General features: G+C 35.3%; 1 protein-coding gene across 2 annotated transcripts; it reads right to left on the reverse strand.

Moving 5' to 3' along the window:
• Positions 1-7,238: 7,238 nt before the first annotated feature.
• LOC21409856 (zinc protease PQQL-like) lies at positions 7,239-15,055 on the reverse strand. Of its 2 annotated transcripts, XM_010091701.2 has the most exons (21): positions 14,684-15,055; positions 13,428-13,674; positions 13,228-13,353; positions 12,583-12,720; positions 12,333-12,467; positions 11,968-12,225; positions 11,754-11,891; positions 11,591-11,660; positions 11,251-11,464; positions 10,828-10,933; positions 10,378-10,611; positions 10,002-10,166; positions 9,755-9,904; positions 9,582-9,673; positions 9,141-9,222; positions 8,920-9,003; positions 8,729-8,845; positions 8,499-8,609; positions 8,275-8,355; positions 7,757-7,942; positions 7,239-7,643 (listed from the first exon to the last, which is right to left on the reverse strand). In XM_010091701.2, exons 1-21 carry the CDS (start codon positions 14,890-14,892, stop codon positions 7,566-7,568), a joined length of 3,021 nt encoding a protein of 1,006 aa, XP_010090003.1. In that variant the 5' UTR covers positions 14,893-15,055; the 3' UTR covers positions 7,239-7,565. The 2 variants fall into 2 exon arrangements, with proteins under 2 accessions (XP_010090003.1, XP_024017158.1); XM_024161390.1 differs by having other exon boundaries at positions 9,582-9,904.
• Between the last annotated feature and the right edge of the window lie 401 nt (positions 15,056-15,456).

Below are 15,456 nucleotides of genomic sequence, written 5' to 3' on the forward strand. Positions count from 1 at the left end.
TGGGCCGAATTGGGCTTTTCTTGGGCTCAACTTTTGGGTTTTCCTTGGTAAACTAGCCCAAATCCAATTGTTTTCTTCAAAAACATGAAAAATAAAATAAATCTAATTAAAATTAAATCCTCTAAATTTAGGAATATTTGAAATTAAAATCACAAATTTGATAAAATAATTTGACAATTATGAACATTAAAAGTGCAAATTCGTGCACTTATCACTCACATACTCTCAAAACTTTTCATGTTTCTCACCACAAATGCTAGTTAAGTTTAAGGAGAAAAGGAGGATTTTAAGAGACTTCTTCAAGGGTAATTTCTTGAACTCTCATCTACTATTTTTCTAGTCAACCTTAAGCTTGAAATTATGGATGTAATTTATGGTTTCTTGAGACTATGGTTTGTATTAAGGGTGTGTGAGTTTTATGTTAGTTTTGTGTGTTTTGAGATTAGTTTGATTAATATTATGTAGTATGTTTATGCTTGGTTTATGTTTGCTTATTTTGGTTAGAGGTAAAACTTTCTGGTTATTTTGAACGTGAAAATGAGGATCTTAGAGCGAGATTTTTCAGTTATTCTAAATTTAAATTTATAGTTCTCGATATTTAGAGCATTTTTCTATGACTGTGAATAAACCCAATTTTAACTCTTAATACAAGTTTTAAGCCCTTTTCAAAAAAATGCCTCAAAGCTGTCTAAAAACAGCTTCAAAAACTGGCAGCCACTGTGGCAGCCAAACCAGCCTTTTAGAGGCCGAATCTCAATTTTCTTTGAAAACAAAAATTTAAGATCCCAACGAGACGAAGAATTCCTGTAAAGAATAGATTTTCAAAATCTGACTCTAAAATATAGTAAAATGTAAATTTCTGAAACTGCAGAGTTTTAATCGGATAAAACTGAAACAGTTTTAGTTTTTAGTAAAAAGTTCGTCAAAGAACCCTTGTGATTTCAGTAAAATACAATGGTTTTAGACCTAATTTTAATGAAAAGTATTCATGAAAAAAAGTTTTGAGAAATTGGTTTCTAAGACATAGTTTCACGGTGGTTTACAAACTAACTGTAAAATGATTTGTGAAACAGTTTTAAAGTCGACATTCGAAATAAAATTAATTTATGACTAATGAGGGGGTAGTTAAGTAAACAATCGATTTTATGAAAGTCAAATAATGGTTTCTTTTAAAACCTTAACAATTTGATAGCAAAAACATCCGAACGGAAACTTACGAGCCAAATGGGTTAGGCCCTTAAAATTACGAAGATTAGATACGGGTTCAATGCCCGTATTAGTTCAAAAAACTCCCGCTCAAGTCTAAATTACTCTAGGGCAAATTGGGCTCTATATTAGAATAAGCCTAATAAGATAATTTAGGGAGAATTAACTGCTAGATTAGATAATTGATTTTCAATCTAGGCATATTTATGTTAAGGGCAATTAAGGAAAATAAGATTTTGAGGATTTAATAAATTAATCCTTATAGTAAATTTTTACGATCCTTTGATAAAAGAAAGGAAGACACGCTTTAAGTAAATAATTAGATTCCTTCATAAGTTTGCTAAAATAGAATAGCAAACGACAGTTAATCTCACATTCTTAAGGTGTTCATTTTCAGAAGTAAGCAAGTAAGAGAATAGACTATTTGGCGAATGGGGATTCCAGCTATGTAAATCAGGTAAGTAGGAATCTCGCCTACAGTATGAATAGATTTTAAAGAAAAAATTACACATGTTATATATGCATGTTTATGCTTTATGCAATGTCATACCATATTGCATACACCTAAATAAGTCAAGTGGAACTTATAAGAATAATCTCAGTTGAGTGCCGTCCCAGCCTCTGAGAGGGAGGTAACTCAGACTTCGCAAGGGAGATAGAAAAAAAATATATAGTAAGTTAAATCACGGTGTTTTTGGGGACCTTACAAACCCCCACGTCCTGATGATTGCGCGCACATGGTACGAGCACTCGGGCCCATCAGTAAGTAAGATAAGATCAAACAATAAGAATTTAATAAGACATGATCATAATTAAGCATAATTGGCTCATGCATATTTATTCATGTGAACTTATAGTTATTTTGTGAGAGATAGTTCCTACTTGATGAGCAAAAGCTCATCATAAAATATTTATACTGTTGGTAAGCAACATGCACCTAATGCTTGATGGACCGATGGAGAGACGGTGAACGAACGATGTGGAGATCGGGAAATGGATACCGCTCGCAATTATTTCCGCAATCAGTTTTACGTGATAAATAGTTTTGCTTGTTATGATTCTGAAACTATATTACAAATGGTTATGTGGATTATGGCTGTAAGTAAGCAAGACTTAAAAATTAAGTATATACATATAGATATATCTATATGCTTTGAAAAATGGATATGTTAAGGTATGCATATTTTAATTAAGAAAGCAATTCGAAACTTATGTCAACTATAAGAGTTTTTTTTTTTTTTAAATGTTCTGTAAATTTTAAGAAATTCCAACAACTATATGTTAATATCAACTATAGTGACGACTACTAAAGAGGGTCGTCACAAATAATGATTAATAATGTACCAAAAACATTGCCAACGAAAAACATTTGCCGTGTTTGGAATTGTTCTTATTTTTATTTTTCACGTTTTTTGAGAAAAAAATGAAAGTGATTTTAAAACGGCGTTTGACACAATTAAAGACAAAAAAGGAAAGGAAAATGATTTTTTAGTTTAGTGTAAAAAAGGAGAGAAATGAAAAATGACTTTTAGTCGTTTTTTATTTTTCGTTTTCATTTTATCCTCTCTCGAGCAGAGAGAGAAAGAGAGACATTAATGAGTTTTTTTATACTGAAAATAATCTCTTGATAAAACTATCAAATGCATTTTCAAAAATGATTTATGTCTGAGATTAAAAAATATTTTCATTTCAATTTTCATACAAAAATAAAATAATTTTGAAACAAGTTCCAAACGCACCCAATTTATTGTTTGTTGTTAGCAATTGTAACACCCTGAAGAATTAATTGAGATTAATTAAGATAATTGAGATTATTAGTGTGCCTAATCTGATTTAATTAATTATGTTTTGATTAATAAATGTTTCTGAAATGAGAGTTTAAATAATTCCAAGGTATTTAAATTATTCTCAGTAATTTATTTTAATCCAGAAGTGTGTATGGGCGCATTTCTGGACTGTTGTTTTAAAATACTATACACGTGTCCTTTATTTTCTTTTCCTTTTCTTTTCTTTCCTTTTCTTTTCTTTTTTTTCTTTTCCTTCCTTCCCATGCATTCTCTCTCTCACACACTCTCTCTCTCTTCACTCCCGTCCTCTCTCTCTCTCCCGTTTTTGTCCCAAATCAAACGGATCTTGAGCCAAAGACGAGTTTCAAAGTGTTTGCAACGTCAAGAGAAGGATTCGAGATAAGATTACTGAAAGAACCTTTCTTGAATCTCAAGTTTTTGGATTTCAAAACTTATTTTTGGTTCAAACTGAATTTTGATAATTTCTGAGTAAAACTAGTGTAGAAATTGGAGATTTTGGGTTCTTTGGACTTGTTTTAGGACCTAGAACCTGGATCTAGTGGTTTTACTTTGAAATATTTGGATTTGGGACTGGATTTGCAAGTTTTTGGACTGGTTTCCGCGAGCTTCTCTCGCGCAGTCGATTCCACCGGTCGACCTGTGCGGTCGACCGGATTGCAGGTTGACCGGTCAACCGGTGTGCACACTACCGGTCGACCGGTAATGTTGCACTACTCTGTCACCGGTCGACCGGTGCACACGGGTTTGACCCTGTTTGGCCTGAAAAATGTTGTTTTGACCCCTGTTTTCGGGGAGAACCCAAATTAGCTTCATTTGGGGACTTGAGATAGATGGATTAGCATTGTTAATCCTTGATTTGAGATTGAAAACCCTTGGAATGATAAATTGAAACATGAAAATGGATTAGGGCACACTAATTGAAAATCTTGGTACATAAGTGAGATTGGATTGCTTTAGGAATGAGAATTGATCCTAAAGTGTCGTCTTGTGTCAGTGATCGCTGAGGATTCAGACTGAAGGGGCTTGAGGAAGCGGAAGCCAGAAAAGGCAATGCTAGTCCCAGGTTTGATCATGCAAGGTAGGATTTCTTTCCCTTTTCCTTGTGAGCCTGTTTTCAAAAAGGATTTTGGCCTTGAAAATGTTTTAAAGAAAAGGATTAGTTTGCGAAAGAAAAACGTTTTAAAAACCATGACTTGTTTAGTTTATGGAAATCCTTGGCTTGTCCTGTCCATGGAATCCATAGCTTGTATAGTCATGGAACCTCATGGCTTACCCAGCCATGGGGCCCGCGGCTTGAGTAGTTCGTGGGGTCATATTAACGATTTCATAATGTTAAATGAATGATTTCTTAAGATAAGAGATCTTGTGAATCGGTAAGAGAGTCTATTGCTGTAAGCCTAGATAGGATGCGGAGAGTGCATCCTCGGGGGCAGAACCCGAAACTCGATCCGGGTAGGTGAGGCACTTGGTCAGGTAAGTAATTTGTACTAATTACTAGCTAAAGCCTGTAATACAGTTATTTTTAGTTTTATTTCCTTTCAGAAAAAGGATGTGAGGTTCCGGCTGTTCTGTCGGGACTGAATGTCTAATTTTATTTACTTATTCATTTATTTATTCACGTGCCCATTTATCTATCCATTTATTTTAAGTATTTCAAATTATATCCTACTGGGCCTTTCGCTCACGTTTTATGTTTCAAATGTATTAAACCCCTCCCAGGAGATTCTAGGAGCGGTGCAGGGTAGCTGGAGATTGCTACTGTTAGATCGAGCGAGGATTGAGTTCATCCTCTTGAACAAATGTAAGGAATTTGAGAAAGATTCTGTAAACTTATGTAATATTTGGATTTACTAGACTGTGGTTGATGTCTGTTGTAATGATTATTTACATGAGCATGTATGTACAATACTATATGTCCTGTGGGGTGGTGCCCTGTGTGTCAGAGGCTGCTGGATTCTATAATTTATTTATATTTTAAATGCAATCAAGTGTGGGGCCCGGTTGGGAATCTGCTTTATTAATCCCTAATCAAGCTCCACGTCACCCACCCCATTTGGGGGCGTGACAGCAATGTACCAAAACATACTAGGTGAAAGAACTAAACATTAGCTATCCTCTCTGCACAACAGAACCAAGGTTTGGAATTTTGAGGAGACGTTTGGTTCATGGATTAGAACCATGTGATTAGAACTATTTTTTATTTACGTTTATTTTTTGTGAGAGAAAATACTGTAGCGAACCACGAACCATGATTCGAATCAGGGAACGAATCTATGCCAAACATCCTCTGAGATTTCAACGTCTCCTTCATCAAGCTTTGCTTTAGAGAGAGATTTAAGGGTCCGTTTGGTATAAGGGATGGATTGATGGAAGAATGGATAGGATATGAGAGAGGTAGAGTGGAAAAGAAGGGATGGATGATAATTTTTTCCAAGTTGTTGATATGATAGGAATGAATGATTGTTGTTATTCTTCTCTTTCGTTTGGTATTGAAAAGAAAGATGAAATGATTGATTTGATTTGTAAAATTACTTCACTGTCCATGTAAAATAAATTGGTTAAATTGGTTTTCTTTTTTAGGATTTGTATTTATTAACAATTAATAATGTTATACTCATTTTTTTCAAATAAAATTTTTAATATTTAAGTTGTGCACATAAATAATTAAACTTTTAAGAAATTTTTTTACCTATAAGAACTTTTTTTTGTTTTTTAGAAAAATGAGACTGATATATTAACACACAAATAAAGGGCTTTCAATATACTTGGTATTTTTTATATAAATTAATAGACATTTATGTATTCCATCATAGTAAAGTAGAGAAGCAATGTTAAATTGAAAAAAAAAAAAAAGAAATTTGAAAGAGAGAGAAATAATTAATTAAGGAAACAAAACAAGGGGTAGAATTGTAATTAACGGCCATATATGCTAGCATTCCTTCACTTTCCGTCCAATTATGGGGGAATTAATTTTTGGCGGGTCCATGGATTGGGAACCCCTCCGCCAATCCTTTCTCTGGACTAAGGCTGTTCATAAATCCGAACAACTCGCAAACTCAACTCACCCCGCCCCAATCCAAGCTGAAAAAAGCAACCCGCAACATTATTTTTAAATTTACGGCTCATTATACCTCTGGCCCGAAGTGTTTGGAGCGAATTGCGGGTTGGGCCCATAACAACCCGCAATCCCCAACCCAACCCGCACAACATACCCCCAAGCTTTCGGCCCAAACCGAACTGCCTAAGTTCTACCCTAGGCTCGCTAACATTAGGGTTCACAATCTCATTCTCGGTCTCCCCTCCCGTGAACCCCCTCTTCTTGCATCTTCCTTTTCAGTTTTCCCTCTTCTTCCCCTCCCGTGAACCCCCTCATAACTCTCTCCTCATTGCTCAGTCCTCTCGGCCGCCGTCTTGCCCACTTTCTCCGGTGCTCTCTCGCCGGACTGATAAGGATGGTTGCTATTTCTATTTAATGATGAAGTTTGACTATTATATTGAACTTTAAGCCTTTGATTTTTTGAATGTTGAAACCGACCACCCAACCCCCCCCAACCCAACCCGAACATTGTTGGGTTGTGAAATTTTTCTAACATCGTTGGGGCCAAATATGTGCAACCCGCACCCTTTGGGGCGGGGAAAAAAAAGTCATACCCCGCACCAACCCAATCCATGAACAACCCTACCCTGGACCAATCCCCTCCACCAAATAAAGAATGATCTAACTTTTCTGTCAACACCAATTCATCCTTCTTGCAATATCTCATACCAAACACACCCTAAAACCTATTTGTTCATAAATTCAAATTAATCTTCACCCTAAAGTCTGTTTAATTCATAAATTCAAATAAAAAGGTTAAACAAAAATTTAAATTTTTATGAGAAGAAATTACTGCAGTAAAAATTGTTTGAATTATGATTTGAACTTATGAAACAGATGGGGCATGAAGTCTGCAGAATAATATTCATGAATATCATTTAGGACGATGTCCAAAACACATAACGGGTATGCATCAACAAAAAATTTTTATCAGATCTCGTTCACTTCGCAGATTTGAGTTTTCAATTCGAGCTGAGATGTGATATTTTTTTAGAGCTTTTCACTGTAACAAAAAAAAATAGATGTAACATTTTTTGAAAATTTTTTACTGTAGAGAAATCTAAAACTAAAAACTCAAATCGGTAAAATAAACGAGACTAATGCTCTTTCATTCAACTCTGAACTACTTTGTTAACACTGCTGTGGAAACAGTTTCCGGGTTCCAATAATGACGAACAAAAGTTTCACTATATAAATGTTTGCTCCAACTTCTAAATTATAAAATTCAGAAAATGGGGGATATGGATCTCCAAGATGAAAATCATATACAAACAATCATGTAATATTAATATATTCATATGACGATAATTTTTTTTAGAAGGGAAGTCAACTGTCATGAGTAGATATCTCTCATATATCTAATGAATGCAGTAAAAATCCATCTAAATCCGTGTCGTGCCAACCTTCATACGTACTTCCCAAATATATATGAATCCATGCAAAGAAAATGCGTCCTACGATTTGCGCGTAATTCGTGAATATCTTCGCAAGCCAAGGACCAACACTGTCAGCCCAGCAAGACCAGCTAATATCTGCCACAGCCAGTAAAACTTGTTATAGGAATAGCAAAAGAATCTGGAGAATTCAAGAGGAGATTTCAGCAGTGGTTAAAGAAGCCAAACTGCACAATAGACATGCAACTCACCTTTGCTTGTGTCGTCTGTGATGATCGGAAAAATGATGTTAACGATTTAAGACGAGATTTCTGGGGCATTAAGATCACAGCCATGTACTGTTTCTTGCAAGGAAAAGGCAGAATTCTTTGTAATGCTAACTGTGTTGTTGATGGGGTCAGGGATTTTCTAACTTTGGAACGGGCCACATCTTGAATCTGCACAAAGAGGATCGTAGTTTAAATATTCAATACTCTCAAACTGGCATCTCTAATGAACTGATTGTAGTGTAAGACAATAGTTATGATGAAAAGGCAGAAAATTATATCAAATTCTTGTCTAAAACAGGAAATTACCCTTGTACTTAATGTACGCTATAGTGCATTAAATTTATATGGAAGCCTCGTCCTAGAGAGGCATAGCCTAACGATAATTCCACATTGACCCCACCACAAAAGTGTGGAGTTCAAATCCCTCCACCCTCATGTTCAAAAAAGAAAAAGAAAAAAAGTTGACATAAGAGTGGTAGACAAGCACACTTCATACCAACCTCGAAAGAAGCACCAAGATCACCAGAGTAGAGTTCTGATTGGTAGCTGTTTAAGATCATGGCCAGCCAGTAATAATTCTCCTGAAAGAACATAAAAGAATCATCAGAGAAACTAAGCGGCGTAGAGTTGTATTCACTTCACTCATTCAAGAACCTCAATAACACTCTGGATGGTGTCAAGCACAATTGATAGTTTTTGGATCTCAATTGTTTTCAATATTTACCTCAAGCCCATTTTCATGAGCTCTTTGCTCAATTTCAAGAATGGCTGAAACATCCTCATCTGAAGGTCCTTCCTTTTGAAGACGTAAAATTTCATCCAAGGTAAGATCAACCTATTAAGAATACACACACTAATGAGGCGGCATGACTAGAAACTCAATCATTCAAACCAAACATGGAAAAAAAAAAAAAAAAAAAAAAAACGAAAACTATAGTACCGCAAAACACCTACTAGGTTTGAGGAGATTTCAGGATCACAAGAAAAGTTGACGCTGATATCACCACGAATGTCACCAGTTCTTGAAAACTTATTACCACCAAGGAATACTGAAACATCTGCAGAATAGATCTGCAGAATAGAGAAGGTAAACTGTAAAGATGAGCAGGAAAAACAGAAATAAGACTAAGGGGACGCGCACGCACCTGTCCATGCTTGAAACGTAGTACTTGCGTTATTTTTGTTTCAAGAAGTTTACTTAAGAATCCAACAAAGTGAATCTCTTCTATCTGCCATATGAATTTTCCACGCAAAAGGAAAATGGATAATGGATGATCAGTAAAACGGAACACATGAATGGCCTAATCACGATCTACTACATAAGCTTTTAATTGAAAGGATGAATTAAAGAAGCCCAGTAGCGCACCATGGCCCCAGTCTTCAGTTCTACAGGAAAGCTTATCTGGACTGAACATTGTGCTTCCACCATAGGGCTATAAACTGATTCCCTACAAGTACATCCAATGTGTCAAAAGAAAATTCGAAACTCCAGAAAAATGTGTGGATGCATCAACATACATTAGCAAGCGAGTGTAACATTTTACTAAAATTTCAAGTGGAATTGTAGAGAGGAATAGCATTCAATCCACCAAAAGAGGATAAATGATGTAAACAATTTGTGGTCCTTGGAAAGCATATGAGTGTTGCTTTTTCCATATCAATAAAACACGACAGTACTCTTTTAGTAAAAGATATGTGCACGCGTGCGCGTGTGTTTCTGTATAATAACATTGGAACTGTTGCATGAGGCACCTTTTATACATGACATGAATAAACTGCGTGTTCATGTATTTGCGAAATAGCTTACCTAATTATGGTTCTAGGAAAAGTGAATGGCAGGCCTTTAAGGTCTTCCCGATTGAAATGGAGAACAGGTTTCGAAGGCTCAGGTATTCCACCCTGTATGGAAAATGGCAAAACATAATACAATATGCAAAAGTCTCCAGGCAAAGGCAGAATAAAATAAGTAATTGTACTTACCAAATGCTGCAATATCAGAGGAAGTGCTATAGTAGGATCAATATTGCCAACAACAACAACAGTGAAAGATGAGGGGTCTTTAAAACAAGAATTGAAATATTCACACGCTTTCAGTGGATCAACCTTTCGAAGATCACTTATTCTGGTAGGCTGCAGCATTGTAAATAAGCAAAAAGTTAAAAGCAGATCATATCAAATTAAGGAAAGCTTTAGCTGACCTATATTTGGATTTAGGTTGAGAAGATACCCTATAGAAATAGGACATTCCATATTTGAGCTCTGTAACACGGTTTGCAAATACTGTGTGGGGATCTCTCTCTTGAGCACGAATTTCCTCTTCTGATCTTTGCAATACTAATTTCACAACTTCATCTTCTGGTGTTACATTTGTTGTAAATAGTTGGTATACAAGCTGCAAAAAGGGACATAATAGAAGATATGCAGCTTGAAAACACTTGAAGCAGTACAAAAGATGCAAAAATAAGAGCTAGCAATGTATTATTTACTGCAAAATATCAAAACTGACATGCCACTTATGGTCAGGCACAAAGATTTACGGATCATATTAGCATAATTCCCATTGGAGCCTTTAGATTTCTTAGAGCAAGTGTCACGGTACAAACCTGCAATGCAGTTTCGAGGTCCGTGGGTGAACAATCGCCATAGAACAATCTCATATATGCGTCGATTGTATTATCAACTTCCGCTCTCTTACCAGCAAGCATATCCACTAGCACAGACGGTTTGTAACCATATTCACCAATTTCTGCAGCAATGGCTTCCGCCATTGAGCAAGAAAAGTAATTGCTTTCGGGGAGTTCCGATAGACCACCATAAGAGAACCCTGCAAACACAACCTGTTGAATCAAAGTGTGGATAAGAATACTTATCAGAAGGAAAAGTGTGGATAAGAAGCATAAATAGCACATGAAATCATCCGAGATAATTTGACTAATTTAAACTATCCCAAAGACCGAGTCTATTTCAAAGAAAATGTAATATTGCTTAAATAAGGGAGTGAACCAAAATGGAAGGCAAAAGACAAAGCAAATAGATACTTTCAAACTGAATACCTGATCCACAAAAAAATCTGTACATTTGTAGCATACTCTCATGCCATTTGACAGAAGCAATTCAACAGCTCCTATATTTGAATATTCAAACTGCTGCACAACATACCTGAAACAAATTATTTGAATAAACTATGAATCAGTTGGCAATGACTTCAAGAAACTACATCAATACATTAAACTACTTAATAGATTTTGGGTGTGTGTGGGGTGGTGCAAGAAATGTAGTAAGATCACGTGCATAAGGATAGGCCATGTACATAAAAGTTATCGTCGAGGAAGAGAGCAGAGCGAGGAACTATAACTTGTATTTTTCACTCGCACAAGTGAATGTGGAAAAATGAAAAGTGCAGCTCCAAAACAGAAATAATAATAATCATTGCAAAATTAAAGACAACTAAAAGTTGGCAAGGGCTCCTCCGTTACCCTGGATTTGGTTTCAAAGTAACAATTTCTTCTGGAATTTGGTCTTCATCCCACGGGAGAATTTTGTTTTCTTTCTCAAGATTATTTATCTTTGATACAACATTTTTAAGATCATCTACTACTGCAAAAGCTCGTGGCTCAATTGTTTTAATGACGCAGCTACATGACGTTCGTAGCTTTTCTGCATATTTGGATAGATCTGATGCCGAGATATCTATAGATGCAAAAAACCATAATTAGAACAATCATATCACACAAATATATTTATGTATGAATCTGTGTATGCTTTAGCACTTCAATTGTTGCAAAATTATATTTTAGAAAATGAGAAACTACTCACGAGGAAGAAGGGTCTTTTGTAGTTGAGCCATGTACTCAATCCCACTTACAGGATTGTTGCGCAGAAAATGCTGCCAAAAGAAACTAGAAATATTATTGTTTCTGAATAAATGACAAGACATTGTGAAGCTGAGAATTTGCTACAAACCGAAATCAGGATATACCTGTAAATATTCATCTCGCAAGCTTGTTGATTGCATTTGATCACGCTTCAAATAGGCAGATTCAATATCCGACATCAGTTCAGCTCGAACAATAGATATTTCACATTCTGAAAAGCCATGTAGTCGTATCCTTGCAATCTTAAACAAAGGTGTCAGCAAAATTAAAAGAGTAGCAAAAGAAGAAGAGAAAATTTCCGTAATGAGCAAAAAGTACCTCAGTCAGCATTGATTCTAGGGCCTTGATTGTCCCTTTTTCTTTGCAAGATGAGGTCATTATATAAGCCTTTAATGGATGAACAAGATTGTCTGCAGAAGCCGAGCATGAGAAATAGGGTGGATCCTTTCTACGAGATATTTTGAAAAACCTCAGGTTCAGAGCGTGAAGAAACATGGATTCTGCAAGTAAATCTCGACAGTCTCTTACTGTCTTCAGCTCAACCACTGCCATCTTATAGCTAATCACTACTTCCGACTGTTAGAATATTGAGAGCATCATTATAACATGCAAAATCCATCTGATGTGGTTTGCGAACGCAGAGAAATATTAGAATAAATAGAAAATATTAGTTTTCTACTGACCGCGGCAGCTTCGGATTCAACAAAGCATGAAAAGCGCGGCTCTTCATGAGATGGAACTGAAAATGCAGGTATAAGTGGAGGCTCAGGTTCTGAAGTCTTATGCCCGAAATGAGTCTTTATTAACTCAACTACACTCTTCAGAAAGATAGGCATTGGGGGAAGAGAGAGAGAGCAAAATTGTTAAGAGATCTCACCAATCAACGTACACTTGTAATTCCATCGTAAAATTTCACATGTCAAGAAATCAAACCTGTGTATCAGAAAAATCTCCAACAGCTATCACAGCCATATTGCTCAAATGGTACCATTTCTTATAAAACCGCTTCGCAGTCTCAGCTGATACAGTCCAAATCACCTTCTCTAATCCAATTGGTAACCGTTCAGCATACTGCAATCCAACCCAGGCTTTACAATATTATATAAATTTGACAAAACTCTTTAAGTTTAAATATAACGTCCCCAGTTAAAACATGAGCGAACTTTATGTTTAATTCATCATCAGTGAAACTTAATATTGTTATTAAGATAAAAAAAAATTAAGCAGTTTGTATAAAAACAACAGCTGACATGACATACAACACCAAAACAACGTGTAAGAACATTCGTTACAATGTTCTATTTTCACGACAGTACTTGTGCACACTGCATAGGACATTGTCCCATCACAATGATTACACATAAATAGAAATATCATTTACGTAGAAGAGAACAATTATTAAGGCCTCGTTCATTTCACTGATTCGAGTTTAGAATTCAAGTTTGGTTACAATAAAAAGCTCTAAAAAATAGTTACATTTAACATTTTCATTATAGTAAAAAACTCTCACATAAAATCACATCTCAACTCGAATTAAAAACTCCAATTAGCGAACTAAACGGATCCTAAGATTGGTACCTTTGAACCTTCCATCATCAAAACCCAATTTGCATCCACCGTCCTTCCAGTGGCATTTCTACCCTCTCTGTATTCTTCCATCACAGGACCTCTTTCTTTATCTAAATCCTCTTTTGAGATGCGAACCTGCATTAAAGATTAATAAACAATAGGAAGTAAAATAAATAAATAAAAATATAGAATCTCGATATTTTCTGTACCTCTGTGCTGAATTCTGCCAAGACTGAAATGGCCTGAGACAACAGTCCAGGCTTGTCAACAGGAACGAACAGCTCATAAACTGTATCATCAGCAGATGTCATTGCATTCTGGCAAGGACCAAATTCCGATCCAATACTTTCAAGAAATTTGATAATATCATGATTTGTGTATTTTGTAGTGGCGCTGAAAGCAAGATGTTCAACTATGTGAGCAACTCCCCGCTCATCCTCCTCTTCCAAAACCGATCTGCCAGCAACAGAGAGATATACCTACTGTTAAAAAAAAAAATGCCATTTTTTTTTTAATTCCACGCTTGACTCCATCACAAGGTGAAGTGAAAGAAAAAGTTTGTTTCTTAATTTAACAAAACTATTGACATTGACTATAAACATGCTTTAAAAAGGTATTTTTGCACATAATAAATAAACAAATTGTTGTACTGCAGTCCATGTTCACAGATGTGTAAACAATTCACTTTCTCATCTCAAGCACACAACAGATTGCAGACACAGAGGATTTACTCGCGTTGAGTCTCTGTGATTAATTTTCTCTCGGTTTTTCTTCACACAGGACATGGGACATTGCAAAGTTGAACCATGAATCAAAATTCCATAATGCCACCAACACAAATTAGAATCACAATTCAAATACAGTGAAAACACTAAAGCATAACAACATTTCTATAGAGAGAAATGACCGAAAAAAAAATAAAGAAAAATTAGGTGGAAGGCCAATTTTGACGAAATTTACAAAAAAAAAAAACAAAAAAAAAAATTAAGTGGATTGCCGGTTTTGGCCATTCGTTGCAATTGATGGCCGAACTTTTCTTTTTAAAGCTAAATATCCATATTTTTAATGTGTTTTATATATAACATTCGGATAATCTTGATAAACATTTCTTAAAAGTATATAAATCAAAATTTTTATTTATTATTTATATTCATAATTATTTTAATTAAATAATATTTATTAAGAGTAAAAAGTAAAATTCTACACTCTTAAAGATAAATTATCTAATTTTTTCTTGATTTTTATTTTTTTATAGATGATAAACGGATTTAGCAATAGCTTATCAAATATAAACCGGTACTGATATTAGTTAACCACTAACTCATAATAATAAAACATCAAGTCAATCAATAATAAATTAAATTGTCTAAAAAACTTGCGTCGTTCACTAAAAAAGCTTAAAAAGCGGCCATTTACTTGAAAACAGTTCCGAGAAATGGCACGAAGAGAAAGGATTCGAAAATACCCGGCTTTAACGGCGAGAGCAAGGGCAGCTCTCATTCTGGGCTTGGGATTGGAGCGGACATAATAAAAGAGGCCATTGTCAAGTCTACCATAGTCAACTCCGAATGGCTGCTCTCCGATAACCTGCTCCAAGTCCACGTTCAAGAGCTTCAGAGACCGGAAGCCTTGTTTCTTCGCGATTTTCGGGTCCTCCGGCGGAAGTAGATTCATGGTTGTAATTCAGTTGAGAAGGTTTCTTGGTTGGACAGAAAGTCGAGCGTGTGTCGGGACGTTTTGCTGGGTTCCTTGTATACATAATAGTTGTATCATCATTTCCTTTGTGTCGTTAATCGTTATCCGAGAAGACTTCACAAGACATTGTATTTTTTCTTTTTTTTTTGGTCAATGTTAATTTGCAATTCAATGAGAGAAAAGAACGCCTAAAAAAAAGAAAAAGAAAAAGAAATTAATTTCCATTAAAAAAAAGACATTGTGGTCTTTGTTAATTCTTGTTTTTTTTTTTTTTTTTTGAAGGATGGTCATTATTAATTTTATAATACAAAAAAGTCATAGTTAATTCTTTTTCTATTTTGGAGGTTTGGTCAATGTCAACTCGATTAAAGGGGGAAAAAGAAGTCACTATTAAGCCCTGTTCTTAAAAATATCATTTTTGAGAAATTGGGGGTGGTTAGCTACCTTAAAAAATGACCAATATTTTCGTATTTTAGTTTTTGTTAAATGAAAATTTTGTTAATATGTGACCAAATCCGAGTGTGCATATGGGACTTGTCCTTC

This window comes from Morus notabilis, unplaced genomic scaffold, assembly GCF_000414095.1.
Source record: "Morus notabilis unplaced genomic scaffold, ASM41409v2 Scaffold329, whole genome shotgun sequence".
NCBI lineage: Eukaryota > Viridiplantae > Streptophyta > Magnoliopsida > Rosales > Moraceae > Morus > Morus notabilis.